Here is a 15174-nt window from a genome sequence, read left to right on the forward strand (position 1 = left end):
ATATAAATAAACAGTACAAGGATCAGGAGTATTACTGTATAAAACCGGGTGAGAGGATAACAAAAGAAAAAAAAAACATTTTAAGGCCATAAAATGTATACAACCACATTTTGGAAACACTGTTCAGTTTTTTTAAACCTTAAATACAAGTCAGTCATCTGGAAAGGGGCGACTACCATGTTTGATTACAGGACTTCGATACAGTCAGTGCAATGGGTAGCTAGGCCTACACAATAGTTTACTTTTGGGTAAAAGACGTTTCCTTTTGAATAAAAAAAGTAAAGCTAAAAAACTAGGGATCACCACTATGACATACTTCTCAGTGATTTAAGCAGCACTTATTTTTTGTATGTTTTTGTAGCAACCCTGTTAACATCTAATTTATATCAATGAAGAAACCAATGTAGAAGTAAGGCTCTTTCTTCATCTCGACCTTCTCATCCAAACCCCTAGAGACCCCAACTCAAAGGCTCAATTTAACATTTACTGGCATAGAAACATATTTGGGGCTTTTTTTTTGATAGATTTCAGTATTTCGCAATAATACTCTATGAAAATGAAAAGGATATTTAAAGATTTAATTCCTAACGGGTGGAGCATTTTCAAGAAACACTGGTAACCAATTACAAATATAAAGTCAGGGGGACAAAAGTTTGTGGGATAAAAGGGAAAGTGCATTTACAATTGACGTAGTAACTTTAAAAACAAGTACAAACTGCCCTCAGCATCAAACGTGTTGTTTTTTATTAAACTGCCTCAAAATGTGCTTTTAAAAGAGGGGAGTTCCTAGTGTACTCACACAAGGCCTTGAGATCTCCAAATCATCTGAAACGTTTACAGGCTCCTTCAAGAGTAAAATCTATGTTTGTTTGTTTTTTATAGCTGGAGAAACGAAATGCCAGTGACTACGATTCATGTTGCTTTTGAAGTATGGGCTGTTATCGCGAATGTCCGTTCTTGTTCCTGACAGCGTTAAGACGTAATAAACGTGAGCCCAAGAGACAAACAGGCCGTAAGGGTGATGGAGAAAAGTGTCACTACAGCACCAGTTAAACACAAATGATAGGAATAGTATAGGATATATTTATATCTATGTATACACATATCTATACTCGATTTAATGCTAAAACAACCCGAAAATACTCATCTAAAAACCAATCTCAATACTAGTGCAAAAGGTTTCGTGCTTGTTGGATGAGACCCAATAGCCTTACGTCAGGTGCCCCAAACAATTGTGTATTCGCCCCCTTATATTTGACGTGAAATGCGATGTAACATTTAACCTCCGTACATTCAATATATTAGACTAACCAGCCAGTAACTACACGTATCTGTAATACAAAAGTGCAATATAACAGCTTGTATTGATATATTATACACTAGGTACAAAGAGTATTGAAGAGTGTTTGTACACAAGTATTAGGAACACCTGATATAAAAGGAGACCCGGAGGAATGTCGCTGACGGTCTGATCTGGTCTGGTCTGATCTGGTTAGGAGCGGCCGCTGGAGAGGGGGATCAGGGCGGAGCTCTTGTTTCTGGGGCTTCGTTTTGCTGGTGGGGTCTTGATGGGGCTGATGACTTTCTGCTTCATTCCAGCCTTCTCCAGGGCTCTGCCACACACTCGATTCACCAGACCGTCGATCTGCTCCTGTGCAAAATAACAGGGTGGGATGCTGGAGGTTACATATTTACACGGAGAAGTTGATTTTTAAGGGGAATACCATATTTTATGCATTAAAAATTAAATACTGCAATTAATACAATATCGGACATTACAATGTGCTCAACGCTCTATTTGAACTTCCAATGTTACTAAAGGATCAGTTCGAAAATTTTTAACATTGATATTCATTAGAATCCAGAGTGCCAAAAACACACACACACCCAGTTTTACATTTTTATTTTCTATACTTTTCTTGCCACTTGCTGAATTGATCATGTAATTACCGTATTTTCCGTACTATAAGTCACACTTTTTTCATAGTTTGGCTGGTCCTGCAACTTATAATCAGGTGCGACTTATCAAAATTAATTTGACATGAATCAAGAGAAAACATTACCGTCTACAGCCGCGAGAGGGCGCTCTATGCTGCTCAGTGCTGCTGTAGTCTACACTGAAAACATAGAGCGCCCTCTCGCGGCTGGAGACGGTAATGTTTTCTCTTGGTTCTTGGTTCTAAATAAATGCGACTTATAGTCCAGTGCGACTTATATATGTTTTTTTCCTCACCATGACGTATTTTTGGACTGATGCGACTTATACTCAGGTGCGACTTATAGTTCGAAAAAAACGTTAAAAAAAATTAAAATGATAATTGTAAACTAGGAATCCAATAATATTACAATTCTGACAGATATTCAAATTCAATACTATTTTGATTAATTCAATAAAATAAAAATGAGAACACTACAAACTAAAATTATTTTAAAAGCTACAAATTGATTTATCCTTTACAACATTATAATGTTCTGTATAAAAAGGGCATTCCTTTGTTGATGACAGCAAAGTAGTCAAAATATAAAAATCAAGGAAATGAGCAAATACACTAATAGGAATCATCAAGTCTCCATTTAGTTCAATTTGTCTCCTCTTTTGAAAGAAATGAATACTTTTATTCAGCGAGGATGTATCACACTGAGCAAAAGTGAAAAAGACTTTTACATTATTACAAAAGATTTGTATTTCAAATAAAAGCTGTTCTTTTTATTTATTTATTTTTATATATAGAAATGCTACATGAGCATCAAATCAGCATATTTGAATGACGTGTGAATGATCATGTGACATTGAAAATTCTGCTTAAAAATTGTAATAGAAAATGTCTATTTTAGATTGCAATAATATTTCATAATATTACTGCTTTTACTGAATTTTTAATAAAATAAATGATGAGCATTAGAGACTTCTTTTAAAAACATTCAAAAATCTGACTCCAAAAAGTTTCAGTTGTATTGTATAATGAAACAGAATGATTTACAATAATTTACTTTAGTTTATATTTACTTTTAATTTGATTTTAGTTTCTGATTTTGTTTTAGACAAAAAAAAAAAAACTTTTATAAACGCTTGCTTTGGACAGTAAAGTACCTCAGTGTAACGAAACATCATCTTGAGGCCACGGGGGGACCTGCGCTTCTGGATGTATCGAATAGCACATTCCAAACAGAAAACCACATTGTCACTCTCGTGAACAACCTGTTGAAGATGAGACAGGATGAGTACAGTGTATATACTAATATGACACATTATAGCATAGCTAGAACAATTAGCCTAGGGAAATTTCTTCATATTTTAAAACAGCCCCCTCTGTATAAGGTTAAGTGATGTGTAATATTTTAAATTTACCATGGAGAGGTAACACAGATGCTGACACACTTGGCAGCGCCTGTCAGCCGTGTCTTCTGTAAATCTCGAGCGCTGCTGCTTCTTCTTGTCTGCTTGAGACTCGCAGTTTGTGCCGTAGCGCGCCGACAGACGGAGCCCGGCCTCGAACAGATCCTTGCGCTGGCTAATCTCTGCATCCCTGAAAAAGTACGAAACAGGAGCATTTCACCAATGTGTGTGTTCATCTGTGTTGGAAAAATTAAGAGTTTCTGACTACTGAAGCTCATTAAACGAGTCCAAGCAAGCCTAGGGATGTTTTTCAGACAGACCTGAGATCTCTGATGAGACTGGAGACTGCATTCATGAGCTGCTTGTTGTCCCGCTCACATGTGGTGATCTGGTAGAGCAGTTTCTCTGTGGAGAAAGGCTCTTCTATACGACGCCGTTTAAGGTCCTGCAAAGCAAACATGACACACACAAGTGTGAAAGCACCATACTCCCACATAAAATAGGCAAATACAGCTCTGTCAGAGCTGAACCAAGCCAAGTTCCAGCTGGCTTTGTCCATCCACGCAGTGAGTCTCTCACCTTAGCTGCCTCGTAGCCTAGCTTCATCCACTGGGGGTTGGCGAAGTGTACTGTCTCTGAGACACTGTAGCCACAACACACCTTAGACACAAAGGTTCCTGGGAAACATACCATGAACTGACCACTCTGTTGCACAGTCCGGTACACTTTCACCCCCTTTCGACGGAGCACCTCTGGAGAAATCTGTCATGAGGATGAAGAGACAAGGAACATTACATCAAACCACATTCTCCTTTAAACTGCAGAAAGACAGTACATTTAAAGGGACAGTCACCCAAAATTGACAATTTTGCTGTTTGTTTTCTGTGGAACTTTTGAAAAATGTATTAGTGTTTCAATCCATTTCTCTTGGCCACGAGGTTAATGCGTAAACAAACCTGAGTGATCATAGTAACCAGGGATTATCAGAGATGGTTTTATTAATATTTAATTTTGAATGAAGAAATTATACTTTACTAGGCTAGGAGACTGTATTGTGCGCGAGCAGTAGTTTATCATGAATAAATGTTACATGCTAAGTTCATAAAATAAACACACAGGCATAAATACAAACATAAAGTCAAAACGTTATTGGAATAATTGTTAGATGTTTACAGTATTGCAAAATATATGGTAGCAAATACTAGCATAATTATACAAAACAATAATTAGGTAAAGCCATGCACAATAAATATAAAAATATAGCCCTAACCATTTATGATAATACAGAGCCTGGACATGACATGCAAGAAAAAATTAGTAAAATTGTGCACACGATTTATTAATTAGTTCCCTCAATGTACTAAAACTTGCCCATGATTACTATTGCGTTCCCTCGATTTACTATTTTGTTCACTCAATTTATAAATTGTGCACACAATTTACTAATTTGTTTCCTCGATTTGCTAAATCATGCGCACGATTTAGCAAATCGAGTGAACGCAATAGTAATTGTGTGCACGTTTTAGAACACTGAGGGAACGAATTAGTAAATCGTGCGCACAATTTATTTATTTTTTCTTGAATGTCATGTGCGGGGCTCTGTATGATAATAATAATAATAATAATAATTATACAAATATTAAATTAAAAGACATGATCAGTTAATGGATTTAAGAGACAAAAATTTTGATCCACTTCTAGTGATCCCAGGTTGCTATGGTCAAGCAGGTTTGTTGAATTTTTATTGAAAAATATGTTTTTTCCTCAAAAGAAGTCGTGGCCACAAGAAATGGATTTGAATCCTCAACATAGGTTCTGGAAGTTATGATTTCACATTGTGTGGCCACGAAATAAGGATGTCATTACCTCGACAAAATGATCTTGTGGCCACGGCATAATAGCACGTTCCCACGAGTTAATGTGTTGTGCCCACAACAAAAATTAAGTGAACTGAACATGTCCCCTCCCAGTCCACGTAAGAAACATTATAGCAGAGTAATGACATTATGACAAATGTTTATTTTAAAGTGAGCTGTCCCTTTAAGAGGAACGTGGTGCAGAAGTCAATGTTGCTCTCTCACCATAATATTCCTCTCTAGCATCTCCAGCCCTGGAGTGCCGTTAGCCTGTAGCAGTGTGTGTACTACTTTGTCAAGTTTTGATTTCTCTTCAGGTGGAATACAGTACCTGAGGATGAGAGAAACACATGTATTAGGGAACATGCCATTTGGGTTCAATTTAAGCCAGCTGTAATGTATGATAACAAACTCTTACCAAATGCAGTCAGCACCAGTGTGTAGGTAATCGATATACGGAAGGCTGTTCTGGTCCCGACACCAGCATGAGGTAGAAAAGACCATGCCTATGTTCAGCCAGGGGATGGTCACTCCTTCATGCAAACACAAACAGATGTACTGAACACTTACTGCTGCACAGATTCAACAGATTCAATACACACATCATTCTGAAAGATCTAGAAACTGAACTCTCAATGATGCTTTATTGTATGCCGGAACGTTTTTCAGTTTATTGGGGTGGGCATTACCTGGCACAGCACCAAGATGACGTAAGATGGATCCTGAGTTATTGGGAAGGACAGTAAGATTCCATCCATGCCTTGGGAACAAGACACTCAAATTAGAGTATGTCAATATTTTATGCACATTTTGTTTATATTCTACAGGTAACACTTCTACAGGTAACACTTAGTAAGGTTACTGTTAAGGCACAATAAAACAGAATCTATAAATATCAATAATAAGGTTAATTTACACATATACCTTTTACTAGGGTTATGCATTATATCATCTAATATTGGATTTTTAATAGTGCCTGTTCATTTCCTATGTTTTTCAACTAAGATTTAAATTAACATTTAAAAACACATCATTCTTGTGACAAAATCTTAAATTCCAGAGGCAAAAAAGGTCCATTGTCTGTTGTCAACAGTGTAGTGATGTACGAAACAGCTCACATATGAGTCACAGTCAACTCAAGCAGCTTCTTGTTGGTCAGCATGGTGAATCTGCGTGACCAACTTGATTTCGTTGCGAAATCTGTGTGCGGAAATCTTTCACGCTCACGCAAAAATAAATAATTATTTTTCATACTGTACATTGAAATGCCTATATTCACTTAATATGGCTTTATAGCCTCAGTTTTTACAGGTGACATTGGTTAATAAATTATGAACTTACATCAACAATCATATATAAATATACATAATATATTTCTATGAAATATAATATTTATATAAAATAATATGTAAACATTTCATAAATCGTTAGTAATTGGTGCATTATTTAATGTCAACATTTACAAACTCGAAGGATAGTTCACCCAAAAATGAAAATTCTGCCATCATTTACTCATCAAGTCAAGTCGTTCCAAACCTCTATGAGTTTCTTTCAGCTTTTGAACACAAAATGAAGATATATTGGTCACCAAACAGTTGATGGTAGCCTCACAGAACAGAAAAAGGAAGACTATGGAAGTCGATGGTTACCATCAGCTGTTTGGTTACTGACATCCTTCAAAATATTTTCTTTTGTGTTTTGCAGAATAAAAAAAAAAAACCCATACGGGTTTGGAACAAATGGAGGGTGAGTAAATGATGACAGAATTAAAATGTTCACTTTTGGGTAAACTATGCCTTCAATATAAAATGTTTTTTAAAACCCTAACTTTGAAAATGGCTCAGACTTTCCCACAGGAAATCCACTCCCATGAGTCTTTGTGTCAACCCTCCCACAGTGCACAGCAACATGGCATTCCTTTTCCTCAACCAGTCTCCAGTACTCCCTCTGCAGAAACAGTTAAAAGACATGACAGTGAACATGACTGAAAACAACATCACTTATTCCTGCACATCAAAGAAAACATGATGAAAACAGCTTGTCAACATGAAGATGTACCTCAACTTCAGCAGTGTCTGGCTCTTTGCTGAAGCACATGTTCATAGTGTTCCTGGCTGCCCTGTAGAACGTCGTCAGCGAGAACGACTTTCCCTGGGAAAGACAGACAAACAATCTACACCAAGGACTGATGTTTAAAGGGGTGGTTCACTGCTTTTTTTCTAGGCTTGGTTGTGTTTATGGAGTGCAGTACTAATGCTTAGGGTTTTTTTTTTAAATGCATTATTTATTCTACACCGTTCTGAGCCTTCTCCTACGAACGCTTTGATGATTTCCTGGTTTTATTGAGACCTCCCTCAGAAATATGCAATGGGCTCAGATTGGTTAGCTGGCCCAGTGTGTTGTGAATAGTTAAACTGCCGAGTGTACGTCTAAACGCCCTGCCACTCACCTCAGAATGTGCTCTTGTTGTATTGTAAACAATGGTGTTTTCAATATTGCTTATAAACTTGAGCCAAATTGAGACCCAAAAGATCTTAGTGAAGAGGATCGCGCAGAACGTTTCAGAAGGGTATGTTGGTATGACACGCTGGTATTTGTAAATGCTACTGCTTATGTTAGCTTCAAATATACGGTTTTATCCTGATTAAAGCTTAATCAGCAGAATACATGATTGTAGCATTTTTGTAATGGTAACCGCATGAAAAATATCTGTCTGTCTATATTATGTACATTTCAGGGTTTGTGATGTCACAAACCCAGGAAGTAACTCTAATTTTTGTAGGCATTAAACTCCCATAATTTTAAAAGACATTATCTCTGTTTGCACTGAACGTTCAGCGTTGTAACTTTGCAGATATTGTTTATAATCAAACAGCAACAAATAAACACTAACTAAAGTTGAAAAAAAAGTGTAATAATGTAATCAACCACTCCTTTAAAAAATAGTTAATAAACATAATATATATTATATAGAAATATGAAATTATGTTTCCAAGAAGTAAAGCAAATATACCCTGTGTATGCACTTGTGATGTTCATTTATCACCCCTTCATCATCCCCTTTCTTCTCTAATCTTCTCGGCCGGGTGGTCTTCGTCATGGGGTCCAGCTCTCTGAGGTGCTCACGCGCTCTGCTGCGGTGCAACGCTCCGTTCACCAGCCCATTTTTGGGCTCGCAGCGTGGAAGCAGCAGAGCAGCATGCTGGGATATGTCTCCCTGGCCCTCTAGGGGCCCACTTCTTTTCTCCAGGGCCTCTTTCTCTGCCAGCACTTCCTTCTCCAACTGGGCCCTCTGGGCTGGGGACAGGGAGTCGTAGGAGAGCAGGTATTGGCAGTACGCCTCCTGGAGCTTGGCCAGCCGGTCTTGAGCCGAGCGTGGGATGCCCAGCAGATCAGCGAGACGGCCCCAAGTCTTCAGGTCTGTCACCTGCTGCATTCCCCCCATTTCATTGAGGATCTGGAAGAATCTGGCCAGGTCCAGCTCACAGCCCCCTAAAAGGAAGCAAAAAGGATACAAATGAATCACCACGCTGGCTGTTTGCAAATGACTGCTACTATAATTTCACTTCACTTTTATCTCTAAATGTGTGCGCACATACCCCATTAGTCACAGGCTTTCAAACGGCTCGCATTAGTGCCAGCCATGTCACTGTTTGAGTGGCACATTGAAACTAAAAGATTTGAGGTTGGCAAGAAAGCAGCAGCTCTGTCTGGCATCGCCTAGATGATTTTCCTCATTCAGTCAATAAGAGACCAGACTGAGCCGTCTATCTCTCTTGGCTCTAGATGCACTGAGTAATCTCGTCAAAGGAAGCTGCCTTTGCCAGCATGAGCTCGTTAATCTGTCCAAACTGAACAGGTCAGTGACAGAAGAACTAATAAATATGCACTTCAAATACAGCTGGCAGTTTACAAGTGAAGACAGAATACTTATCTGAATATTAATACAAAAACACACCACTTATTGTCTGCGCTAACACGTTAATCTAATTACTTCAGCTAAAGACAAAATATGTATATATATATATATATATATATATATATATATATATATATATATATATATATATATATATATATATATATATATATATATATATATAGTTTTAATTCAAATTAAACATGATATTACACTTAATGTATATTTTATTAGTTTTGCAATTAATAAACATCTCAGTTTGGGGCACAGCATTTAACTTAGATAAATTCATTCATTTTGAACAGGAGCAATTAATTAAATATTTTTGTTATAAAATGAACTGATTTGAATGGAATGAATCAGACAATCCAGTGCTACAAATGAAAGAGACAGCAGCGTTTATGCCTTGTTTAAACTGATTTACTAGCATGAATCTTACTTAAAAATTCTACATCTGTTAGTGAGGACCATTAAGGATGAACCGATCCACAATGAACCAGACTTTTCCATGCTACATATGAGAGAGTGTTCACCGCAATGAATCTTTTGTGTGCCACTTGACTTTTCTGTGCTACTTAAGAGAGAGAGGAGCATGTAACACAAACTGATTCAGTAGAATGAATCATTTTCAAATGCAATGTGTGAGAACGCGCTCGAGAGAGAGAGACTGTTACTGATTTACAGGAATGAATCATACTATCATATGCTACATCTGGTAAATACCAACAGATTCACTATAATGAATAAAAAAAACTACCTTGATATGTGTTCTGCATCAAGCTAACTGAGACTTCTTTGTGGCCAGTGCAGCGGCATGTAGTGTGTCCCAAGTTCAAATCCCAGCTCGTGGATCTTTTCTGACACCCCCCCCCCCTCTCTCTTCACTTCCTGTCAACCAACTGTCCTATCAAATTAAAGGCAAAAATGGCAAAAATAAATCTTAAAAAAGTAGCTAAGTTAGTAGCATTTCTACTTTTAATTAATCCCCAGCGCTGTCTCTGATTGTCATTTATGCCCACAAAATATAGTTTTCCTGTCCAGCACTTCTTACCTATAAGCGGAGGCTCTTCTGTATTAATGCCTTGTGTCCGCAGGTGTCTCCTGATGCAGGCCAGTTGCTGTACATTGGGGCCCCAGCGTCTGCCCAGCTTGTGCACATGCTGCACGTACGAGACGAAGCGCATCTCCTCTTTAAGCTTACACTCAGGACGCCAATCCGCCGGCGGAACAACCCGATACAACCCATACGCCTCCGCTTGCCCCCGCACAAACTCCACGTAAGTCAGCGGATCGTGGAAGTCGCGTGTGCTGGGATAGAAAACGGGAACCTCCGTGACCTCCGAGCTGCGCCGGCCTCGCTCTTTAGGCTCAGCTTGGTTGAGGGGCTCAGTCGTATAAGAAGGATTGCCTTGTTTAGGAGAATTGCTTGTTTTGGGGGTCTCTGATATTTTGGGGGAGTTGGCTGGCTTCAAAATGTCTTGAGTTGAGGTAGTGGGGCTGTTCTTGGCCAGAACGGTGGCTTTACAGTGCATCTGTTTGGTGAACATGAGCTTCCCCGCCGAGGCCCGTTTGGGCCGCTGTGATCCTGCCACTTGCGATCTCACCGGCATCTCCTGAGCTGCTTTCCTACTCCTCGTCTCCAAGGGAACCACTTGCACTTTGACCCTCTTAACCTCGACCTCTGCTCCGGTCAGACTATCCCTGGCTAACTCCAACTGCCTCTTTAACGGTCTCAGTCCATTTCGTCTGGGTGGGAAAGTGTCCGTCCCACACAGCCTCCCAGCAGTTGCTGGTGATAGCACCTGTTTTTGCATCTTGGCGTGGCTGGTTTGGGCTTTTCCTGAGTTGGAGTGCTGAGGGTGTGTGTGTGTGTGGTTGTGGCGTGTGTGTGTGCTCAGGCTGAGCTTGGCCTCTTTGAGCAGTCTGGCTTTGGTGTAGGTCACGTGGCCCTTGGGGTATTTCACAGCTTTGGTCGGGGGACTACGGAGTTCTCTCGTCTTCCTAGAACTGACAGCGGATGCTCCTGAAGTTCCGTTAATTTTGGAGGCCTGAGGGATGACAGAAATTACTTTTGTTATTTCATTTATTTACACACTAGAAAACTGAATATACAGTAAATACATCATACAAGCTGCTGTGTGAAATTTTTTCAAATCTAAACACATGACAAGACATACTTTGCGTAAAAAACAACAACTTTGTACCATTTTCGAGAAAGGTTTATTGACTCTTCAGTTTTAATTATTTTTATACATTTTAATCAATGTTTGTCAGTTTGATTTTGCAGAATTTTTTTTTTTAAATATATATTTATATTTATATATATTAATAAAAATGTTAATAATAATAAACTCACAATAACAAAAACAGTGAAGCAGTTTTAATAAAGTATTTATTATGATCTTAAATTCTTTTAAGAATTTTAGAATTTAATTAAAAATAATAAGAGAATTGAAACTTACTCAATTGTTTTCTTTACAAAAATATCTGTACTGATGGTTTTCTCCCATTTATTAATTAAAATATACTAAAATTAATTTTAATTCAGAAATTGAAAACATGCTCATGACGGAGGAGGTGTATCTATTTTTATGTTTTATATATATATATATGTGTGTGTGTGTGTGTGTGTGTGTGTGTGTGTGTGTGTGTGTGTGTGTGTGTGTGTTAAAAACTGGAGAGAGAAAAAATGATTGGCCCTAATTTCATGCATATGACACAAATCAACTATTAATTTAATATATCAGTCCATGCATTCCTTGAAAATTCAAAACTAAGATCCTGTCTGAGCTACAGTAACCACTGTGGTTCTGCAGTGCTACAACATGAGTTTGGTGTTTGCTTTCTTTTTACTGATGACCTGTGATTTAAAGAAAAGGGCTGAGAGAGTTGTTGGCAAGAAGAAGAAAACATAACTTCCTCAAATGTAATGCATAAAAGCAACCTTCTATTATTCTCTCTCAGAGTGGCTATATTCTTCCACTAGGGGGCTCAGTGGAGCTGTTCTTTCATTCTTTAGGGAGCTCACGCACGTGACCTGGGCCATGTAGCATGATTGTTCCATCTGCATGCGATGGGGGATGGGAGACGATTAATTTGTCTGCAAAACCAAAGTTCTTGACAGAAACCACAACAGATATACAAATGGTCCACCACATGCAGACACAGTTCATGTTTACAAAAATTGGACACAGTCCCTAGTATGTGGTTCTTGCACACTCCACTGGATTTGACTGTGTGTGGAGAGAGAGGGGGGTTGGGTGGAGGAGAGATGACATCATGTGTTGCTATAGGCCTGCTGCAGGATAGTAGGGATAGGGTAAAGCTAACTGTGTGCTGCTCTGTGAGCCCATAGGACGCTCTGGCAGAAGAGGAGGAAATTTTGATGAACACTCACAAATGGGTCCTACATAGTCTGTATTATCCCACTGTTCTGTACTGACTGAATCAGGAGACAGTAATACGGAGGCAAATGACACTGTGTGCACTGGAATAAAACGTTCTAATAGTTAATGCTGTGTGTAAAGATGGCACACAGTACTACTTGACAGCTGAAATCTTTTTGCTTTTCAATTATTCATCATTCACTCATAGTAAAGGTCACTCTAACAGCAGCTAAGCATATATAGAGGTGTATAACAGCAACAAATACCAGCATATTAAAAATAAATCTCACTGTAATAATAGAGTAGATTATGAAATATGCTACTGTAAACTGGCTTAGCAGTTCTTACCAAGAAATAGGATTTTAAATTCAAAAACCTCCTTAAAATCAGAATCTTTCTGAAATTCATTTTATCTTCAGCATTTATACATCTGAATTCTTAAGACACAATGGGTCTCATTCATGAAACTTTCGTAAATATACGAGTAAATATGTGAGTGATTGGCGCGTAAAGAGAACTTCCCGAAAACTCTTCTCCTGATTCACAAAAACTTCATAAACGTCAGATGAGATAGTGAAATGTGTGTGTGTGTTAATGAATTCCAATCAGTCGTAAATGGGACGCGCGTGCACGCTCATTCTCAATTACCATAAATCCCACCCATTAAATCCGACTGACAACTATATATGAGCATCATATTATGACACCAAACGCAGGATTTTAACGTCTTCTCAAAAGCGAATGGAAAATTACAATTTCTCAGCTGCAGAAATTGAAGTTTTATTATCAGAAGTTCATTCAAAACGCCACGTTTTATTTTCAAGCGTATATAGTGGCGTATCAGGTCCTAAAAAAAGGAAGCTTGACAGATGCTGTTAATGGAGTTTCATCTGTTAATCGAACAGTCCCAGAAGTGAAAAGAAAAACCATATGTAATAACTATATATAATATTTTTTTCAAAATGCTGTGTAAATATGTACCCAATTATGAATTAAAATGCAGCCGTATTAATGAGCAAAATGTTAAGATGTTAAATGCCCTTTTTACGCGTGGCTGGGAGCAGGTGTACATTTATTTCGTACCAACTAACATTTGGAAAATACGAACGTTTTAATGAATCCGAAAATTTACGCCAGAACCACTTTACACGCGATTTACACAAAAATTCGTTCTGCTCATGTTTCATGAATGAGACCCAATGCTTTTTTCCCCCACAGCTTTCCACAACTTTAATTTGTTGTGATCTTAACATAACAAAACTCGTTTTCTCAAAATGTCAACTTGAAGATTATATTTCTCAGTCTGGAGGTAACAAAAGCCATTTCTAAAGGCAATATACTGTATATCTTACTGTATCATAGATGAGCAAATCCAATTTCATGTTCATCAGGGACTCACTTGAGCTCAAATAGCTACAATATATGTCTGTCAGTGACAGATCACTTCCACATCAGTGTCATTCACTTGGGAAGGCTGCTGCAACTTTATTGTTGTAAAATATTACTATAACGATCTGAATTTCTGAACATGTGGTAAACCTTCGATTGATGTTTGACAGATGCTGATTAAATGGTTTGCAGTTGACCAGAGAAATGATCAGCAATACGGTATTTATTTATCACAAGAAAAATTAAATCAAGATTACAAGAAAACTTTATTTTGTGATCACAAGGAAATTAAGTTGGGATCATGAGAAAACAATATTGTACAAAAATAAAAACAGAAAGCAATGCAACACAACACAACACAAAAATCAATGCAGTGCAAAACAAAAACCCATAAAACCAGCCTTACCTGTTGTTTTTGTTCTTGTACAGCCCTGTTGGGTCGCAGATTGTGTGTAGTGGAGGTCCTAGCTGATGCTACAGAATTCTTCTCCTTCCCATGAACCCCGTCTCTTCCTCTGGCCCTTAAACTGCTCTCGTGTTCCAAAGCAGCTCGTGTATGTCCATTAAATACTGGTAGAGGAGAGAACATACAACAGATGTAACATTAAGACGTCTTTCAGTACATTTTGTTAGTGTGTACAGGTATATTAAATATCTAAAAATAAAATATTTATTTTATGTTTTTTAGTCTTTAGTAGGATCCACTATGGGTGCACAATTACTGATGGTTACAGGCACTGAACTGACTGACTTAACCAGATGGTTTCCCTCCTAGGTGACCCAAATTAGATGATTTAGTACTGTAGTGGAAAAAGACCCAAGTGTGAGTGTTTCTGCTGAACGGTGCTGCTGTACCTGACTGCTCTGCTTTCCATTTTCTTTTCACTTGACTTGTAAATTGCTCTTATAAAAGAAGACTGCCAAGCAGCTAACAGAGTCTGCATAGAGACCTTGTCTAACACACTACAATTTATGGGATTTTAAAACTCAAATATTGTAACAGCAAAGCTGCTTACAGCTCTCAAACTAACATCAATAAATCACAGAAACCCAGTAACACGAATGAGTGAATGCCACTAAAAGTGCTCACTTTAGCTGTGTTAAAGACTAATCTCCTGCTTTTCGACTGTAAGAACAACTTAATATTGCATGCGATCTACTGTAACAGATCTGCATTCTTCCTGAGAGCCACCCACATCGCATTTAGACAAAAGAAGCAAAGTTTTGAAAGTTTTGAGCTTCCATTAACTAAACAGATGGTGAACTGAACAGACAGTCCAATGTTAG

General features: G+C 38.1%; 1 protein-coding gene across 1 annotated transcript in view; it reads right to left on the minus strand.

Moving 5' to 3' along the window:
* Positions 1–60: 60 nt before the first annotated feature.
* Positions 61–15174, minus strand: part of jarid2a (jumonji and AT-rich interaction domain containing 2a) — a 43042-nt gene continuing 27928 nt past the window's right edge. Inside the window, exons 6-18 of the mRNA XM_026284980.1 lie at positions 14294–14457; positions 10164–11160; positions 8207–8685; positions 7252–7344; positions 7022–7140; positions 5883–5953; positions 5612–5726; positions 5419–5524; positions 3917–4099; positions 3658–3782; positions 3350–3527; positions 3092–3199; positions 61–1651 (exon numbers count right to left, since the gene is read on the minus strand). Coding sequence (XP_026140765.1) covers positions 1493–1651; positions 3092–3199; positions 3350–3527; positions 3658–3782; positions 3917–4099; positions 5419–5524; positions 5612–5726; positions 5883–5953; positions 7022–7140; positions 7252–7344; positions 8207–8685; positions 10164–11160; positions 14294–14457 — 2897 coding nt within the window. The 3' untranslated portion in view covers positions 61–1492. The remainder of the gene's footprint in view (positions 1652–3091; positions 3200–3349; positions 3528–3657; positions 3783–3916; positions 4100–5418; positions 5525–5611; positions 5727–5882; positions 5954–7021; positions 7141–7251; positions 7345–8206; positions 8686–10163; positions 11161–14293; positions 14458–15174) is intronic.

This window comes from Carassius auratus, chromosome 16 (assembly GCF_003368295.1).
Source record: "Carassius auratus strain Wakin chromosome 16, ASM336829v1, whole genome shotgun sequence".
NCBI classification, from domain to species: domain Eukaryota; kingdom Metazoa; phylum Chordata; class Actinopteri; order Cypriniformes; family Cyprinidae; genus Carassius; species Carassius auratus.